The sequence below is a fragment of the Heterocephalus glaber genome, unplaced genomic scaffold (genome assembly GCF_053883595.1).
Source record: "Heterocephalus glaber isolate CG9 unplaced genomic scaffold, H.glaber_assembly_v1.0 deba00001504, whole genome shotgun sequence".
NCBI lineage: Eukaryota > Metazoa > Chordata > Mammalia > Rodentia > Bathyergidae > Heterocephalus > Heterocephalus glaber.
Window position 1 is genome coordinate 22,686,944 of NW_028258324.1, and position 16,953 is coordinate 22,703,896.

The 16,953-nt window shown below is 34.2% G+C and overlaps 1 protein-coding gene across 3 annotated transcripts in view; it reads right to left on the minus strand.

The window, feature by feature from the left end:
• Positions 1 to 254: 254 nt before the first annotated feature.
• Positions 255 to 16,953, minus strand: part of Plscr4 (phospholipid scramblase 4) — a 43,396-nt gene continuing 26,697 nt past the window's right edge. Inside the window, exons 5-11 of one of the 3 annotated variants that reach the window (XM_013071095.3) lie at positions 15,232 to 15,467; positions 14,691 to 14,733; positions 13,024 to 13,250; positions 9,904 to 10,065; positions 8,467 to 8,625; positions 7,825 to 7,880; positions 255 to 273 (exon numbers count right to left, since the gene is read on the minus strand). In XM_013071095.3, coding sequence (XP_012926549.1) covers positions 7,833 to 7,880; positions 8,467 to 8,625; positions 9,904 to 10,065; positions 13,024 to 13,250; positions 14,691 to 14,733; positions 15,232 to 15,467 — 875 coding nt within the window. In that variant the 3' untranslated portion in view covers positions 255 to 273; positions 7,825 to 7,832. Of the gene's footprint in view, positions 274 to 5,671; positions 5,822 to 5,906; positions 7,881 to 8,466; positions 8,626 to 9,903; positions 10,066 to 13,023; positions 13,251 to 14,690; positions 14,734 to 15,231; positions 15,468 to 16,953 lie in introns of those variants that run through there. The other 2 variants (XM_013071094.3, XM_004834398.4) reach the window with 2 other exon arrangements.

The following is a 16,953-nucleotide window of genomic DNA, read 5'->3' on the forward strand; positions in this document are numbered from 1 at the left end:
ATGTGCCCAGCCCATGTAACTTCACAACTTAGCAAGACCCTAACTCAAAAGTAAAATGAAAAAATGAAGGGCTGGGGCTATTGCTCAGTGTGAAGGCCCTGGGTTCAATTCTCAGCATTTCCAAAACCAAAAAAATCACTCGCAATAAAAACATTTTCCCTTTGAAAGTTACAGAGTTATCAGTGAAGAAAATAACACCATTTCTTCCTAATCTCCACATCCAGGCAGTTCTAGTGTTCATGTCGCAAATGAGTGGTGGGAGCACTTCGTAAACTGTAAAGCCAAACAGACAAGAGAATGATACACAAACACAGGAAACTTAGAGATAAATGGGAAAGTTATAACTACTAGACAAAATAATAACAAAGCCATTCAAGGTGATACAATGGACTCTGGCCATGGCTAGGAATAAACTTCACAGCTTATTGTCCTCTGAATTGCTAAACTTCTAAATAAAATATTCCTACACACTCAGCCATGTTGTCTGCTCCATGCTGACTCTCAGACCAACAGCTAGGCTGAGTTATGCCTGAGCAGAATTATATCTGATGATAGTTATTTGTATTTCTCTTTCTCGAGTCAAGTAATGGCTTGATTCTGTCATTGCTTCTGTGATATGTGATAGTCAACATAGATGGGGATGTGGGAATATTATTTACTTAGACATTTTGTGACGGTTTTCACAAAATTTCTTGCTTTGAAAAAAATTAATTGCCTTTCACACACAAACATCCAAATATACTTAATTATTTTAAATTGATATTTTTATGATGGACAGTCATCACTTGCCCCAGTGATTATCTGAAACAAATAATTCTGACTATTAAAAATCATCACAAAATTGTATACTACTTTTTGAAAGCCTGTTTCATTTTTTTCTCCATTAAACAAGACTATCTGCAAAGGTTTGAACTGACTATATGATGCCAACTCCAAACAAACAAACAAACAAACAAGCTCAATGGTTTCTTTTTGTTGAAGGAACAAGTTGCTCTTTCATACTTCTTAGAATACAAATTAATGATAAATCTAACAAAGCAATGGAAAAAATAAATTTCATGATTTTTCCACCAGAATATTGAAATGGATGACTTTTGATGCCTGGTTTCTTCTGAAGTATCTTCATCCAGTGATAAAATCAATGTCTCATTTGGAAGCAGGGCAAAAGCATTATCCTCACTGGTCTTTGTATTGTATGCTAATGAACAGCATGAATTGTGTAATTAGAACAGTGCATTTTCACAGTCTAGGTTTACTGAGGGGCAGACTGAGTGTGTACTTAAACATGATTTTAAAATTAGAGGAATTCAAAATTGGGTTTTCATTTTTATTTTCCAAACATACCAATGGTATATATGGTGTTATATTGGAGTGTTTTCGGTGTCTGTGAAAATCTTGATGTTAGCAAGGAAATGAATAAAAAATGGAGATCTATATGCTCAATACTGGTTCTACTACTACTAATTCTTACTATAACTTTGGGTATATGACCTGGATCTCTCTGTTCCTTCATTTTTAGATTAGTATGTAAAGCAAGTAGACCTCAATGTTTCTTCTAAGTATAAAATCTTTTGGTTCCAGTCTTTAAAACTTATAGATTAATATCAATAACTTACTGTCCAAAAAAACAAAAAGCAAAAAACAAAAAAAGCACAATTTATTAAAGAAATCCATGAGCTGGTGCTGCCCCCTATTGCACATCCATTTATACAGCTTTCTGATTTGGGGGGTAATGAGAGAGCCAGCAAAAATACATAAATATTTTTTTCATTCTAATTGCTTCTCTGGACCACCTTCCACTTGCATATTCGTGCAAAATGAGGAGTTTTAAAAACTATTTTCTAACTTTTATCTATAATAATAAACTATTATAATAAATTATAATAACTATATTATAATAACTAATATATTAAAATTCAAATAAATTAATGACTGTTAGCTAAGACAATTTGAGCAAATATATTTCTAAAATTATTCAATGCAATGACTGTTTCTTTAATTTTCCAAAATAAATTTATCTAAACATGGATTGTAGAAAAGCTGGCATCATTTTAAATGAATGACTTTTACCTAACAACAGTATAAGAAATATTAAACATTTTAAGATAATCTAGAATTCAATAATATGAGAAAAATATATCATCTCAAACAGAAAATAAAAGTGTACACAGTACATAGTAATAATTTGAAAGTTCAAAATTATTTGAATGGTTAGATTTATGTTAAAGAATTTCCTCTAATTATTTCATACTAAAATTTGTGTGCTGCTTTTAAAAATACATCACTTTCATTTCTGGCAGTGTTTCAAACTTGAAACTCTTGCTATAGAAAATCTAGAAAGTCTGACTAAATAATAACCGAAATATATTTACATGTAAATATTGGCTATCAGGAGAGTAAGAGAATTTAGTAGAGGTTAAAAATAAGAAAAAATCTGAAATACCCAACTGTTAAACAGAGGGTGACACTTTCTTTGGATTCCCAGAGGCAGAGAGTCACCAATCTTCATTTGCAAAGAACTTTGATTTTACCTCCTGGATGAAGCAGGAGGTGAGACCTTGGGCTTAAATAGGTGTAATATTGGTACAGACACCCCCAAGAAAATGAGAACCCTCTAAGGAACACACTGTAATGCAAAGGATAAACTAGAAAAAATTCACAAACTGGCAAATGCAGAATAAGGGAACACTGGATTTTTTTTTAACCTGTGCCGTTTAAAGCGGAAACTGCTGAGAATTCATAAACCTAAATGTGTCTATAGTTTTAAGAGGTTTATATTTACCATGTTGTGAAACAGAAAACTGAGGGAACAAAAAAAACCTGAGCTTTAATTTGAAGCACTTCTGTGGCACTAGCAGAAGCAAGGACAAACCTACAAACCTTTCTGGACAGACAGGAAGAGAGAGGGAGTGAGAAAGAGAAGAAGGGAGAGGGAAAGGGAGAGGGAGGAGAGGGAGAGGCCTCAGATAGAACTTCCTCCAAGCCTCTCAAATTTCCCAGCCATATCCTAAACTTGAAAACACATAAGGTGACATATCACCACTCTCTTACATTTCTGTTCCCTAAATTTCTGTTAACACAAAATATCCAAACCTCACACAAACATGAAAGAATGGGGCATAGTGGTCTCAGGTGTAGCCAGCATCAAACAATGGCTTTGTGGACATGTACTTAGCAGCATGACCCTGTGCAAAATACCTAACCTCAGTTTTCCTATCTCTAAAGTGAGAATTATCACACTATCTATGTCATAGGCCTCTTATAAGTATTAAAGGAGTTGATATAGTTCACACAGAATCATGCACAGAATATAAAAAGCACCAAAAAGGAGTAGCTGTTATCATCACCATCTCATTGTTATAGGTCATTAGTCACATCATCCCATTTATCTCATGGTGAAGTGAGTTTTTCACCATATGTGCCCAGAACCATATCCTTATTCCTGGAATTAAATCTTGAGGTAAACCTAGCAGCAAGACGTTTTCATTTTACATATTTTCAAATGACTGGTTCCTTTGCTGAGAAGCAGCAGAACTAAGAACTGCAGGAAAATGTAATGAGAAACCAGTTAGGTGGCTACATATAGAGGACGTTTTTAGGATTTTCTGTTTGCTTGTTTTGTTTGGATGCTGTTGCAGAGGCACTGCCAACACCCCAGCCCCAGGACCTCCTGGACCCTACCCTTCACCAGAGGCACTCACTGCAACCTGCCCTGGGCAGCTGGGACCATAGGCAACAATAGGTCTCGGATTTCTGGTTAGAATTTTGAGACTGGTAGCACTACAGGCTCTTCTATTACCTAAATTCCACCCAGTTTGCTCCAGGAGCTTTAAATTTGTCACCTTTTATCCACTTTTTTCTTTTACCTTCATTACATAACAGCATGGGGGAAAAAAACTGCTTAGGACCCTGTCTTTTTGTTATTACCACCTCTTGATGAAGTATACTCTTCCTCTGAAAAATGGCATTGATATCTACCTCATGATGTAGTTGTGAGAACTCAGTAATAAGCATTTTTCAAACAAAAAGTGTGTATTTGTTTCATGCAATAATTACTTAGCATTGTTCTGCAGTAATATATAGTTTCATCCTTCCTGAGGGATAGAGGACTTCATATTCATTCCTATCTCCTTGAACACTAGCAGTGTCATGGACATAGTGGGACTTTCATTCATTTACTCAGCACCTATTCGTCGAGCATATCCTGGGTTCATGTCTTACTGCAATAAACAGTCAATCGCTGATCTGCTTGATGAAACTTGCTAAGCTGATCTTTTCAATTGCATTCACCATGTATTCAGCTTGCAGGCATGGTTATAAAATTCATCTTACCTTCCCCAGTGCCAAAAAAGTTTCTTGGCAGTAACATGATCATTCTACCTTACCTGTTTTATTAAGTGTGACAGGAATCTATTATACAGCATCTGAAACTGTGCCTGTGATGCGGCCCCTTGTGAATGTACCAACACTCCATTGGCAAGTGTTCATTGTAGTTCTTAATGGTGTGTGTTTTGTGAGCCCTTCGGAGTAGTAATTATGCATTTTTCCATCTTTGCATTTCCCTCTGCCTTTCAGAAATATCTCATTGTTTGATTTAGTAGGTGCTCAATTAAGTGATTGTTGATAGAATAAAATAGTGGAAAGGATGGTAAAAATTTGTACTCGTTAAAATACTAAATATTTCAAAAATATATCTCTTTTATTCATTTATCAAATACTGAGCAAATGCCTATTTGTCATTATTAGCCATGTTAAGTATTATGTAACATATTATGATGCCTCACTTTGACAGTTGGATGTATCATTATGCTTTTCTGTTTCCCAGGATTTACAATTTTAAAAGCCTAAAGGCAAATGGGAAATACATTGTGAAGTTATGGGGAAAGATCCATTTAAAACATTTGCTATCACTAGCCCCACAGTTAAATTTGACATTAGTTTATTAAATGCAGACCCAAGGGCTTTCCAGTGTTGCATCTCTCAAAACAAACTGAATTGAACCTTGAACATAGGGGTAAAAGAACTGAGAAGTAACCAGCTGTCCCAACAGCTGCAATATTCAATACCCTGGAATCACTGCTTATTTTATACTACAGCTTAACATTTAGTTGGTTGAAAAATTCAGCTTTTAAATTATTTTGGTAACCTACTTTTTGTGTAGTATCTGGAAAATCTGGTCATTAAGAAGAATGTTTTAACCTATTTATACAGAAGAGTGAAATTTTTTCAATTTTTGCATGAAATTCATATATGTTACTTAGAAAACTTCAAGAAATAAGAATTTGAAGAGAACACATTTCATTGTGTTCCATTGCTATGTGTGTTCCAAAAATGGATCAGTATGCATTGAAATGTTTACAAGTGGGCCATGGTAGTATACACCTGTAATACCAGCACTCTGGAAGCTGAAGAGGAAGGATTACCTCAAATTTGAGGCCAGCCTGAGCTACTTAGTTCAAGCCAGTCTGAACTACAAAGTAAGACCATGTCTCAAAAAAAAAAAAAAAAAAAAGAAAAAGAAAGTAGTGTTTTAAAATGTATCTTTACTGACATAGTAACAAATCTTAGCAGCTTTCTTGTATAATATATTAAAATTATAGTTAATGCATCTTAAATAATTATATTAGCACTTATAAGTAACTTGTTATTTAAGAGTTCAGGTACGACTATGCAACATTAAAGTAATAGCTTTATTAGTACTAATTTTCTTTAAGAAAGCAAGGGCCTTGAATGAAGTTAGTAACAATAAGAAACTGGGCTGGGGATTTATCTCAGTAGTTCCACTGCCTGCCTCACAAGCACAAGGTTCCAAGTTCGATCCCTGGTACCAATAAAAAAAAAATAACAATAAGAAATTATTTCAAAAGTCTCTTGGGAAAAATATTAAAACTCCAAAAGAAGACATCTTACCATTAACCATATTACATTTATTTAAAAGCCAGAACACGAAGAAACATGAGAACATACAGATTTTGAAGAATAGCTTCTGTTTATCAGTTAACTTGATCAATATTGGACAATAAAATCTGGTTTAAAATATAGAAATTACTTTGTGAATTAAATCATAAAATATGCCACATAGTATTATTTCTAGAGAAAAAACCTGTAACCACAAGAGACATGTTAATATTAAACAGAAATTTAAAATGTCCTGTCTTTCTTATACTATTAGTATTATCCAAATCTTCAAATATAGGACTATATGAAAGTAAAAATAGAAAGTTTATGAACTTTCTCAACCCACAATTTTCTATATAAATGCCAAAACATCATTATAGGAAATATATCTGTCTGATTAAGATTGTATTTTCAAATATAAGGCAATTATTTTAGAAAGCAGCAGCTTTTATATTGTTTAAAAGAAGCTTAGTAGCAGCATGTAAAAACAATATTACAAATAACTAAATAAAACAACTTTTGTCATAAAAAGATTAGTATAATTTAAAAATGAAGCACCTTTCTTTCATTTCAAAAAGACCCGTGGACTAAAGCTCTTATCTCAAAATAATCCCCCTAAGAACACTCAGCTTTTTAAAAATTTAATGAACTGTAGAAGAATACATTCCATTCTAATTACTAGGTATGTTTAAAGAACACAGTCTACATCTACATAGGAGGCTAAACTGCAACAGAGGTAAGTTAAAGTGCATTCATTTGTACACTATTTTAAATGAGTTAATACAAATAAGCATAATGATACTATAACTGTTGATACCACATAATCCTCAATGATAACCTGTAGAACATATAAAAGCATGTTTGCTGGGGTTTATTATTTTCTTTTCTAACATGTAAACAAAAAGCAGCGAAGCAGTTTTAAGCATTGCTGTAATCTATAGCTTTTGCTTTTATAAACTGCTACACTAAACCACATTTCAAAAACAGCTCAATTTCTTGCCTGTAGAATAGCCTGATGGTCACCAGGAATTTTGAAAATAAAACAAAACAAAACAATTGATTATAGAAAATCAGAGATTTGGCTAAATATATTTCATATGTGATGAATAAACATTAATGTATTCTGTATTATGCTAAATGTATTATATATAAATGTATTAAATGCAAGGTTCTTATAAGGGCACTGATGCCCCTGGATGCTGAGATCTCAACTGGTTGTGGCTCTGGGTGGCTATTTTCCTGACAGTCTGATTCTGCCTTTGTACATAGGCAGCTATTGCTTATCCATGCCACATGGTGAGGAAATTTGAGTGGAAAATTAATATATTGTCATAAAAATATACACATTTTATTTTCTAATAAAATCAAAGTTTCCATCAAAACTTTTGCAAAGTTTGTAGAGTGAAGTTCTGAAATATCTGCACAATAAAGTTTTTACTGTATAATAAAACATAATATTTCTCTCTACCTTTTAGTTTTTAAAAACAATCATTTTCTTTCTTTTCACCTGGAATTACATTTGTCTTCTGTAACAGGACATGTTGATAGAGAATAGAGGTGGGGAAGGACTACAGATAGAAACCATGTTACTCTGTCCCAACAACAATCCTTCATTTCACTACCTATTAATGTGAGAACTCTGAGGTTGCTTATTTGCTTATCTCATGTTTGTAGTGTTTTAGAACTAATTTTGTATAAATTTACTTGATTAATGGGTCATGGTTTTTAAAATGAACCCCTAATCTATCAAATAGATAATCATGTCTAGTTGTGGTCTTCCACTGAAACCTCAGCCTGTCAAAGCTAAGCATCCCCCCTCAAATAACCTGGAAAATAGAGCAATATACTTGCCAAACACGAGGGTTGACTCTAAGCCTAATGTAACATTTTCTAAAATATTTTTGTTATCTTAATTGATGATCTTACATGATCCTCTATCTTGATGAACGTTGTGGTGGAGATCTTTCAAAATACATGAAGTCCTGCAATTGGAAAATAAATTATATGTACATAGATACATATAATGCATACAATATTATTTTTTATAAATCACCAGGAGAATTTCTAATTCTAGTTAAAATGAATAAATGTATTTTGAGTAACAATGAACAAAATGTACTAATTAAAAGAAAAGAATCGATAAACCTAAGGATGGTATAGTACCAAGGAGTACACTGTCAAAAAGACAGGAAGGAAGGGGGAAAATGATTACAGTTGTAGAGTTATTTTATTTCAGTAAATATCACAGGACAGCTATTTTTAAGTAATAAGAATGACAAATAATATGAACTGATAACAGTTTTACCCATCAGATACATAATAGCTTCTAACCACTCTCGTGACTATTTCACTCATACGATAGCTAATCCTGAAAAATATAAGGGTTTTTAATCTCCATTTTATACATGAGCAAATTGAGGCTCATACATGTTAAACATAAAAAATGTGTATCTAGAGAGTGTGGCAAAGAGTTGGCTAGTCTCAAAACTTCATCCCTTTCTGTTATACTATACTGCATCTCATCAGAAGGAATGATTCTCTTAGGATAACTCAAAAACAAAGGCTTACAATAAGGAAACAAGCTCCAAAAATCATGGCTTTCATCTTCACGTCCAGGTCCAATGGGAAATGAATGTCAAAATGGTCAGCATCTCCCATTGTTGATAGCAAACCATTCCACTTCCTAATAATGCTGCCAATGTTGGATATGCCATCCAGGGATTTGACCTACAATGACAAGAATGTGACTTTATGATGATTGAAAATTACTAAAGTACATGTTTTAAAGTTCCACTTTGAAGCAGTTTTATGCTGTGACAGCATAAACACAATGTAGGAAAAGAATATAGTAATTACCTAATTTCAAATGAGGAAATTATGGGCATGAAGGACTAAGTATCTTGAAACTGGTTAGTAACTGAGCTGTGATATATCTTAGCAATTCTCAGGCTAGTGCACTTTCCTCATCTTCAAACAATTTATTAAGGGGAGCTTGTCAGAGAAGGTATAGTGAACTGATTATTAATTCTTCATATAGAAAAGGATGGGAATTGGAGAATGGAAGAGAGTCACTTTCAATTAGCGAAACCTATAAGCAAAAGTAGGGAGCATGGTACTGTACACTATACACCCTTCAGTCTTTTGTGGGTCAGATCCATCCCATTACCACATATTAGGAGATAAAAGCCTTCTGCTTATAAACGGGAGATCCTGGTACTCATGGAAAATACTCAAGTCATTCAGCAAGGAAAATGATTATACACAGGCTTCCCTGGCATTTTGGCTTATCTATATTTTTAATAGTCTTTTAATAAATAACCTATGTTTAATGATATAGTGATATAAAATGAGAAAACCAAGGAAAGTGTATTGGATATCACTGGAAATATACATAGAAAAGCAATTGCAAGAAAGTGCTCTTTAACAAACTCAGGAAATAGTTCCAGAAATTTCCTTTGTCAGACTTGTATGTTACCAAACAATCATTTTGTAGCCCTTCTGATAAAGAGAAAAGGATTTTCTTCTAGAGGAAATATTACAATATAACCTGTTATGAATGGTATCCATATTATCAGTTATCTTATTTTTTGAGAACACAGATATACTTCTGTCATGCAAATAAATAATTTTTATTCTGTATATTCTGTGATATGTTGGCCACTTGCACAGAATCTATATTCCCATCCTGGAAACTTTGGAAAAATGTTCAAGTAAGTACAGGCAAAAATAAAATAAATAAATCAGGTCAGGCTATTTACTCTAAACAATTTTAATGTTTTAAGTGTTCCTTTTAATCTATAACAAGCACTGAAATGAAGAAAAAGTAGCCCACATTTTGGTAAATGCGGAAGAATCCACTAATAGTGACTTAAAAATTAATTGGTGTCTACTTGTTAATCAGCTTTTCATACTACTTTATTAATTCACATAAAAATTACCTAAACCCAGATCATTCTGAGATCTCTCAGGAAAAAATAGTAGGAACATTATTTGCACAACGTTTACCTCAAAAACAGAGTCTGACCCACAGCCATAGGTTGAGCACGGTCCCCGTACTCTCATCACATCTTCTCTCTTCTCATTTTGGATGCTGTACACTGCCCTGCACAGGTTCCAGTGTTCTGCCACAAAGCCGATGGTGACTCCTGGAGGACACTGCACCTCCAGCTGCAAATGGACAGGGACACAGTAGGGAAGTCGTACACATGCATACACATAGTCACCCAGGTGCACAACCTACATGTGTTTATTAATTCAAGGACTGAGGAAACCAGTGTTGGGAGAAAAGCCTCCTATTTTACCTGTTTGTGTTGAGCAAGCAGCCCTGAGGGCTGGGGTCATGTTTTCTTTTGGAACAAAGAATGGCTTAATAACTGCTTGCTTCAGATGCCCATTTTTGGATTGGGTCTTTAAATTGGGGGATGATTTTTTTTAGTTCTTTTTATATTCTAGATATTAGTCCTTTGTCTGAGGAACAGCTGGTAAAAAGTTTTTCTTATTTTGTGACTACTGTCACAGACACTTGAGATGGAGAAGTACAAACAGCAAATAAACATACGAAAACATGTTCAACACCACTGGTCATTCAAGAAGTACAAATTCAAACAATGTTGAGATTCCATCTCACTCCAGGAAGAATGTCTACCATCAAGAAATCAATCAATAACACATTGACAAGGCTAAAGAGGGGGGATAAAGGAACCCTTCTCCACTGTTGGTTGGAGTAAAACCACTGTGAAAATTAGTATGGAGATTTTTTAAAAAACTAAAAGTAGGGGTTCCATTTGACCTAGCTATTCCTCTTCTAGTATCTTGCTGAAAGAACTAAAAGCATCATACCACAGTGATATATGCACACTCATGTTTATAGCAACACAATTCCTAAAAGCTAAATCTTGGAAACAGCCCTTATGCCCATTAACAGATGAATGGATAAAGAAAATGGGGTTTTCATATACAATGGAGCACTTCTCTGCCATAAATAAGGATAAACTTGAGATATTTTTAGGTAAATGGATGCACCTTGAGAGCATAATTTTAAGTGAAATAAATTGGACACATATGTTTAAATATCACATTGTTTCTCTTACGTGAGAAACCCAAAGGGTAAATAAGCACCAAAATGGAGGGTAGACATTGGAAAATAGGAAGAAAATGTTCAAATGGGAAGGAGAACAAGGGAGGAGGGAGAAGAGAAGGAAGGGAATAGGGATAAAAAAATAAGAATGAATGGAAAGAAAACTATTGTTGAAAATTTTTTATTGAAGAGGGAAAAAAGGATTGACTGAAAGGGAGGGGAAAGGGAAAGAAAAGAATTAAGATATATTATGTACAGGTACAAATTCCCTATGATGAATGGGATCATTATGTATGTAAAAAATGTATCAATAAAATTAAGAAATAACTGCTTGCTATAGATGGCCAGTTGTCCAAGCTCAGTGTTTTTAGCTGCATGTACAACATCACCTGCATACACAGCTTCTCTGAGTCAACCCCTCAGAACCTCCACACAAACATACTGATGCTCGTTTTTCCTGCTGTGCTCTATAGTGTTCTGTGTCTCTGATCATGGAGTCACATGTCTTCTAACACAATCCACGAAACAGTAATAAGCTAACTTTTCAGACAGTAAATCAGGTAAAACCAGATTCAAGAAATGACAATTATAAAAAAACAAAAGGGAAAGAGACTTGTTGAAAATTGTATATTGTATCCCCTCATCCACTGGATAAGACCCACAGTGGATGCCTGGAAGTGCAGATAGTATTGAATCCCATATATACTACATTTTCCCTGCATACACCACCTATGATAAAGTGTAGTTTATAAATTAGAGAAATAGATTAACAACAATAATAATAATAATAAAATAGAGCAGTTATAACAATACTACATACTAAAAGTTATATAGGAGTGGTCTTTCTCAATTGCCACGGCTTTAGATGCTATGAAATCAAGATGTTCATATATGTAAATTCACACACCTACACAAAAACATACAAATATGATAGCTTCCTGGAACCAACATCTCATACACATTTAAAGGTATGATTAAAAAAATCAAAATGTATAAAAATAAATTACTTAAAAAATCATAGCATGGTATCCTACTCAGCCATAAAAAGGAATAAAGTACTGATCTATGTAGCAATTTGTATGAATCTCAATGTTGTTACAATGGGTTAAAAATGCTAATCCTGAAAGATTATATATTATGTGATTGTTTTTATAATATTCTTTTTAGAAATTTAGATTAAATTTATTTTAACTGATGCATAAAAGCTGCGCATATTAATGGAAGTGCCACGTGATGTTGAAGTATATTAATCTACTGAGTAATATTTATCATTTTATAACATTCTTGAAATCACTAAACTAAAGAGATGTAGGACCGATTAGTAGTTGCAAGAAGAGGTGATGAGGAGGGAGGAGAGGACTGTGATCATAAAATAGGACACTTGTGGTGACAGAACTTTTTGGTATTTATATGCTGGTGATGGGTACAGAAAGTCACACAGCTGATAAAACTGTATGAACTAAATATACACAAAAATAAATACAAAAATACTAGAAAAAATCTGTGCCATGTTATGTGATAAAAATTTGATAAATTGGACTGTTTGTCATTTTTATTTGCTTTTATCTATCTTGGCTGGCTGTAATCTCAGCAGACTGCATATATAGGTTTTGATTTAAAACCCAACTTGAATATAGGGAAAAAAACGCCTACTATATACAAAAGGAAGAAGAATTAGCGATAGAGATTCAATTAAATATGAGGCTCTTATTACAAGAATAATATTCACAAAACAGAATTTGAGAAAATAGATTATGTTCACTGAGACCGGGCATTAATGCAGACACAAATACAGAATTGTAATTATTGTCCAAACAACCTTAATTTGTGCTTGACCCACCAAATAGCACTTAAGGAGCATAAACCACAAAAAAATTCTTCCATAATTCTCTTTGGTGAGATGATTTGGCTTCCTCCCTCCTCATTATCTCCTTCCATTTGATTAGCAGAGCCACTGAATTCCCTCTTTGTGTAGTTTTGGAAGGTGCATGACCGCACTATGAAGGGTTGGATCAGGAAGAAATGGGACTAGACTTCCATTCTCTGACCTCTTGCCTGGCTGAGGGGCAGCAGAAGCAGCAGCAGGTGCATCGGAAAGGTCTCTGCATTGTCATAATCTCTCGGCCTGTGCAGTCAGTGACCCGGAGCACAAAGGGCCTCAGAGTACGATAGGCATTCCTGGTGAAGTCGTCTGTGTCTTCAGTTACGATGTAAACCATCTGGTCTGTGTTATTTTTAATATCATATCTGTTATTAATTTCAAAGCGTGTCATCACTAGAAGATAAAATGACAGAAATTTCTTAAATCAGAACCAGTTACAATGAGCCTCAACCATACTCTTAAGTGAAATAAATAGGACACACATGTGTAAATACCTAATAATTTCTCTGGTGTGAGAAACTGAAAGTGTAAATAAGGATTAAAATGAATAATTGATAATTTGAAATAGGAAGAAAAGGTCCAAAGAGGTAGGGGAAGTGGGAGGGGAAGGGGAAAGAAAAGAAAGGAAAGCAAAAATTATGAGAAAAGGAAAAAATGGAAACAAAGTCTGCAAATAGGGAAGGGTGGAGAGGGTGAAGGCCGCACAGGGAATGGGGAAAAAATAAGAACCAAGATACATCATGTACAGGTGCAAGTACCCAATGATAAATGTAAATGTACTGTATACCTAAAATGTACCAATAAAAGAATTTAAGCAAAAAAAAAAAATGGGCCTCAAGAAGTCATTGTTCTTTTTTTAAAAAAGTATCTGAGTACTTCTTAAAGCTTAAAGCAAAATAGATTTTTAAAAATTTAAGGTACAGGGGCCAGAGATTTAGCTCAGAGGCACTGTGCCTGCCTCGCAAGCACAAGGTCCCGAGTTTGATCCCTGGCACCAAAAAAAAAAAAAAAAAAAAAAATTAAGGTGCAATAAATGCCATTGATTAGAATGCCCAGAAAAATTCATATGGCTTACAATTAGTAAGCAATTTTAGAAACTGGGGACATTTTAGAAGATCATTGTACAATTATTTTGAAAGCTTTCCCACATAAAAGGTTTAAAAATTTTTCCTGGTAAACAGTTTAAAAAATCCGCATTAAGAAATCATTAATTATAAAAACATCTAAATGAAATTATACACTGAAGTACAAATTAATCAGCTCATGAAATAAGCTGAAATGACTAGGGTCATGACTTTTTTTAAAAAAAGAAAAGTCAAGAAACAACAAAATCCAGTGTGGTAGCCAAGAGAATGTGCAAAGGTAGTACCGATAAGGTCTGTTTCCTGTAAGGATGAACTCAGACCAGGCATCATTTATTTTGACTGTCATTTCTCATTACTTCCAAAGTAAGGGCAGACTGAGATTTATTTTCAGGTCTGCTACTGATCAGCTGACCATACTGCCCCTGGCTAATTCATTTAGTCTCTTGGATTCTTCCTTTACTCATATGTAAGGGGTAAATATGGAGTAGGAAGAATGGGTAAAGGGTAGGGTGTGTTGACCAGATAAAGGGTAAGACTTTCCAAGTCAAAGAGCTTATGAGTATATTATAGATAGATACAATTATACAAAATAATTTGCTTTATTGATTTCCTGAAGGCAGGCTAATAGAATATACTCTTATTTCTTTGAACCACTAAAACTCCATCAATATAAAGAAGGAACTAGATATTAGATAAAGGAAATTTCCACCTGATGAGAATTCTACTGAACACAACAAGTTGTACATACGTTCCAGAGGCTCAAAATGCTGAAGAACATGTATGTTGTCCAACTGTAGGGATAAAACAAAAGCAATTATAAAAGAAATTAAATCTAATTGACATTAGAAGAGAGACTAATAATCAATTCGCCAATGTGTCAGATACTCAAAAAAACCTCTTTGAAATTGAATGGAATAAAAAATTTATCAATAAAAATTAGCTTATCTGCCTCTGATCAGATGCATATTAGCAGAGTTGTTCAGATAAGAAAAACGCTTTCATCCAGTTTGTCTTTAATAAACAAAGAGCTGGCTGATATATCAGAAGAACATGTGTTTGCTGCAGTGACTATCTTGAAAGTCAACCTGATTGCTTTTTGAAGGCCATATTCATCCCATTAAAAACACCCCTACACCCACTCTTCCTTCTTCATATTCTTCCAGTCTCATAAACTAGACCTCTGTCATCACTGACTCATCCTGATTCATTCCACCCAAACATTTGCCTCTTTCTCTTAGAGCTCTGTAGTCCTACTTCATAAGAAAACAATTTGGATTTGTGTGGAGTACCTGAGCTAAGTATTCCAGACCAGGAGGGCAGTTCAGCATAGGAGTTGGCCCTGGCATCCATATTACTGGAGCGAGCTGATTCGGTGCAGGATATTTGCCAGGCTGATATTGGACAGGCTGGGTACTACCAGTTGGCTGATATAAGGGAAAAGTAGTGGGCTGCTGTGGACTGTAGTATCCCATAGACAAGCCTCCTGGGTAACCTGTAATTGGAGGGACAGCTGGTCCAGGGGGTCCTGTGTTCCAAAAGAAATGCAAGTGTTATACGAAGATGAAATGGATCGTGCAACATGTTCTTAAAAATAACAAAATTGTTTCATTTTTTGTTGTTTTCTTGAAACAGGGTCTCACTATGTAGCCCAGGCTGGCCTCAATTTCACAGTGATCCTCCTGCCTCAGCCTCCTGAGTGCAGCACCATGTCCAGCTCTAGGTGTGCCATTTTTTGAATATGTACCATTTACCAACAATAAACTAAGGGGATTTGTTTACATATCAATTTATTTAATCCTCTTAAATCGTAATTGTCCCCATTTCAGAGATGAAAAAATAAGGTTTGAAAAATATTAAAACATAGTAGCTTTTCAATGCATTAAATTTCTCCTTAGGAGATAATACTCTTATTTTGTTTACAGTAAGATTAGTGCAATACCTTGCACATACTACTGTAAACTTTTATTATGTTTATTATTGTTATTGCTTAAGGTAACAAATATAGTAAGGTCTACTTTACTTCAAAGGGGTACTCAACGACTATGTTGAGCTGCCTTTGATTTACTCACTGATTTTTATCCTCAATGTCTAGATCTGACTATTCTCAATCCTGACACTTCTCAGATTCAATTTTCTTTTCTCTCTCTCTCTCTCTTTCTCTCTCTTTCTCTCTTTCTTTCTTTCCTTTCTTTCATTTCTTTCTTTCTTTCCTTTCTTTCATTTCTTTCTTTCTTTTGTGTGACAAGGTCTTACTATGGAACCCAAGCTGACCTCGAAGGACTTAGGAGGTAGCTTAGTATAAAAGCCCTGGGTTCAATCCCCAGTACCACAGAGGGGAAAAAAAATAACCCAGTCTATAGTAATTATGCTTCCACCATTTCTCTTCATTCAACTTTCAACCAGAGATCTGATAAATTTTGTATTTGTCATGGTAAGTGAGTCATGGAACCTGGATTTCCTTAAAGAATACAACATTTTATAAATGTTTGAAGAGTACTTATAATAATGAATTACCACAGAACAACTGCATGTGGCCTTTAGGCTTTTTTTTTCCTTTAGCAAAGGTCTCTTAAGGTAAATAGTGATAATGTTGTATTTCACAATGACTATCTTTAAGTTTAAGGAATTGCAAGCACATAGATACGAAAATGCCCATGTTGCTAAGAAATACCTTATTAACAATTTATTATTTTTGTTTTGATATCCAGAAATTTACACTTAAGTTTTTGTATGCAACTGAGTCCTGAGTGTCACTCCTAGTGTTTTATAGATTTAAATAAAGTTCAGAGAATGGCAGAGCCATAAGCAACCCAAAAGCCCTTTTCTCTCAACTTCCAGGAAGAGACAAATAAAGAAAGGTTTTCCTCCTCCAGTAGAGATTTATAAAAAGAAAATCTTGTGTCGAGTTCTTGTGGTTCAAAAGAAAAAGAAATTAATTCAAGATATTTCACGTTATGATTTCAATATTTATTTTAGTTCAGATTAAATAAAATAAATTCTATTAAGATTAA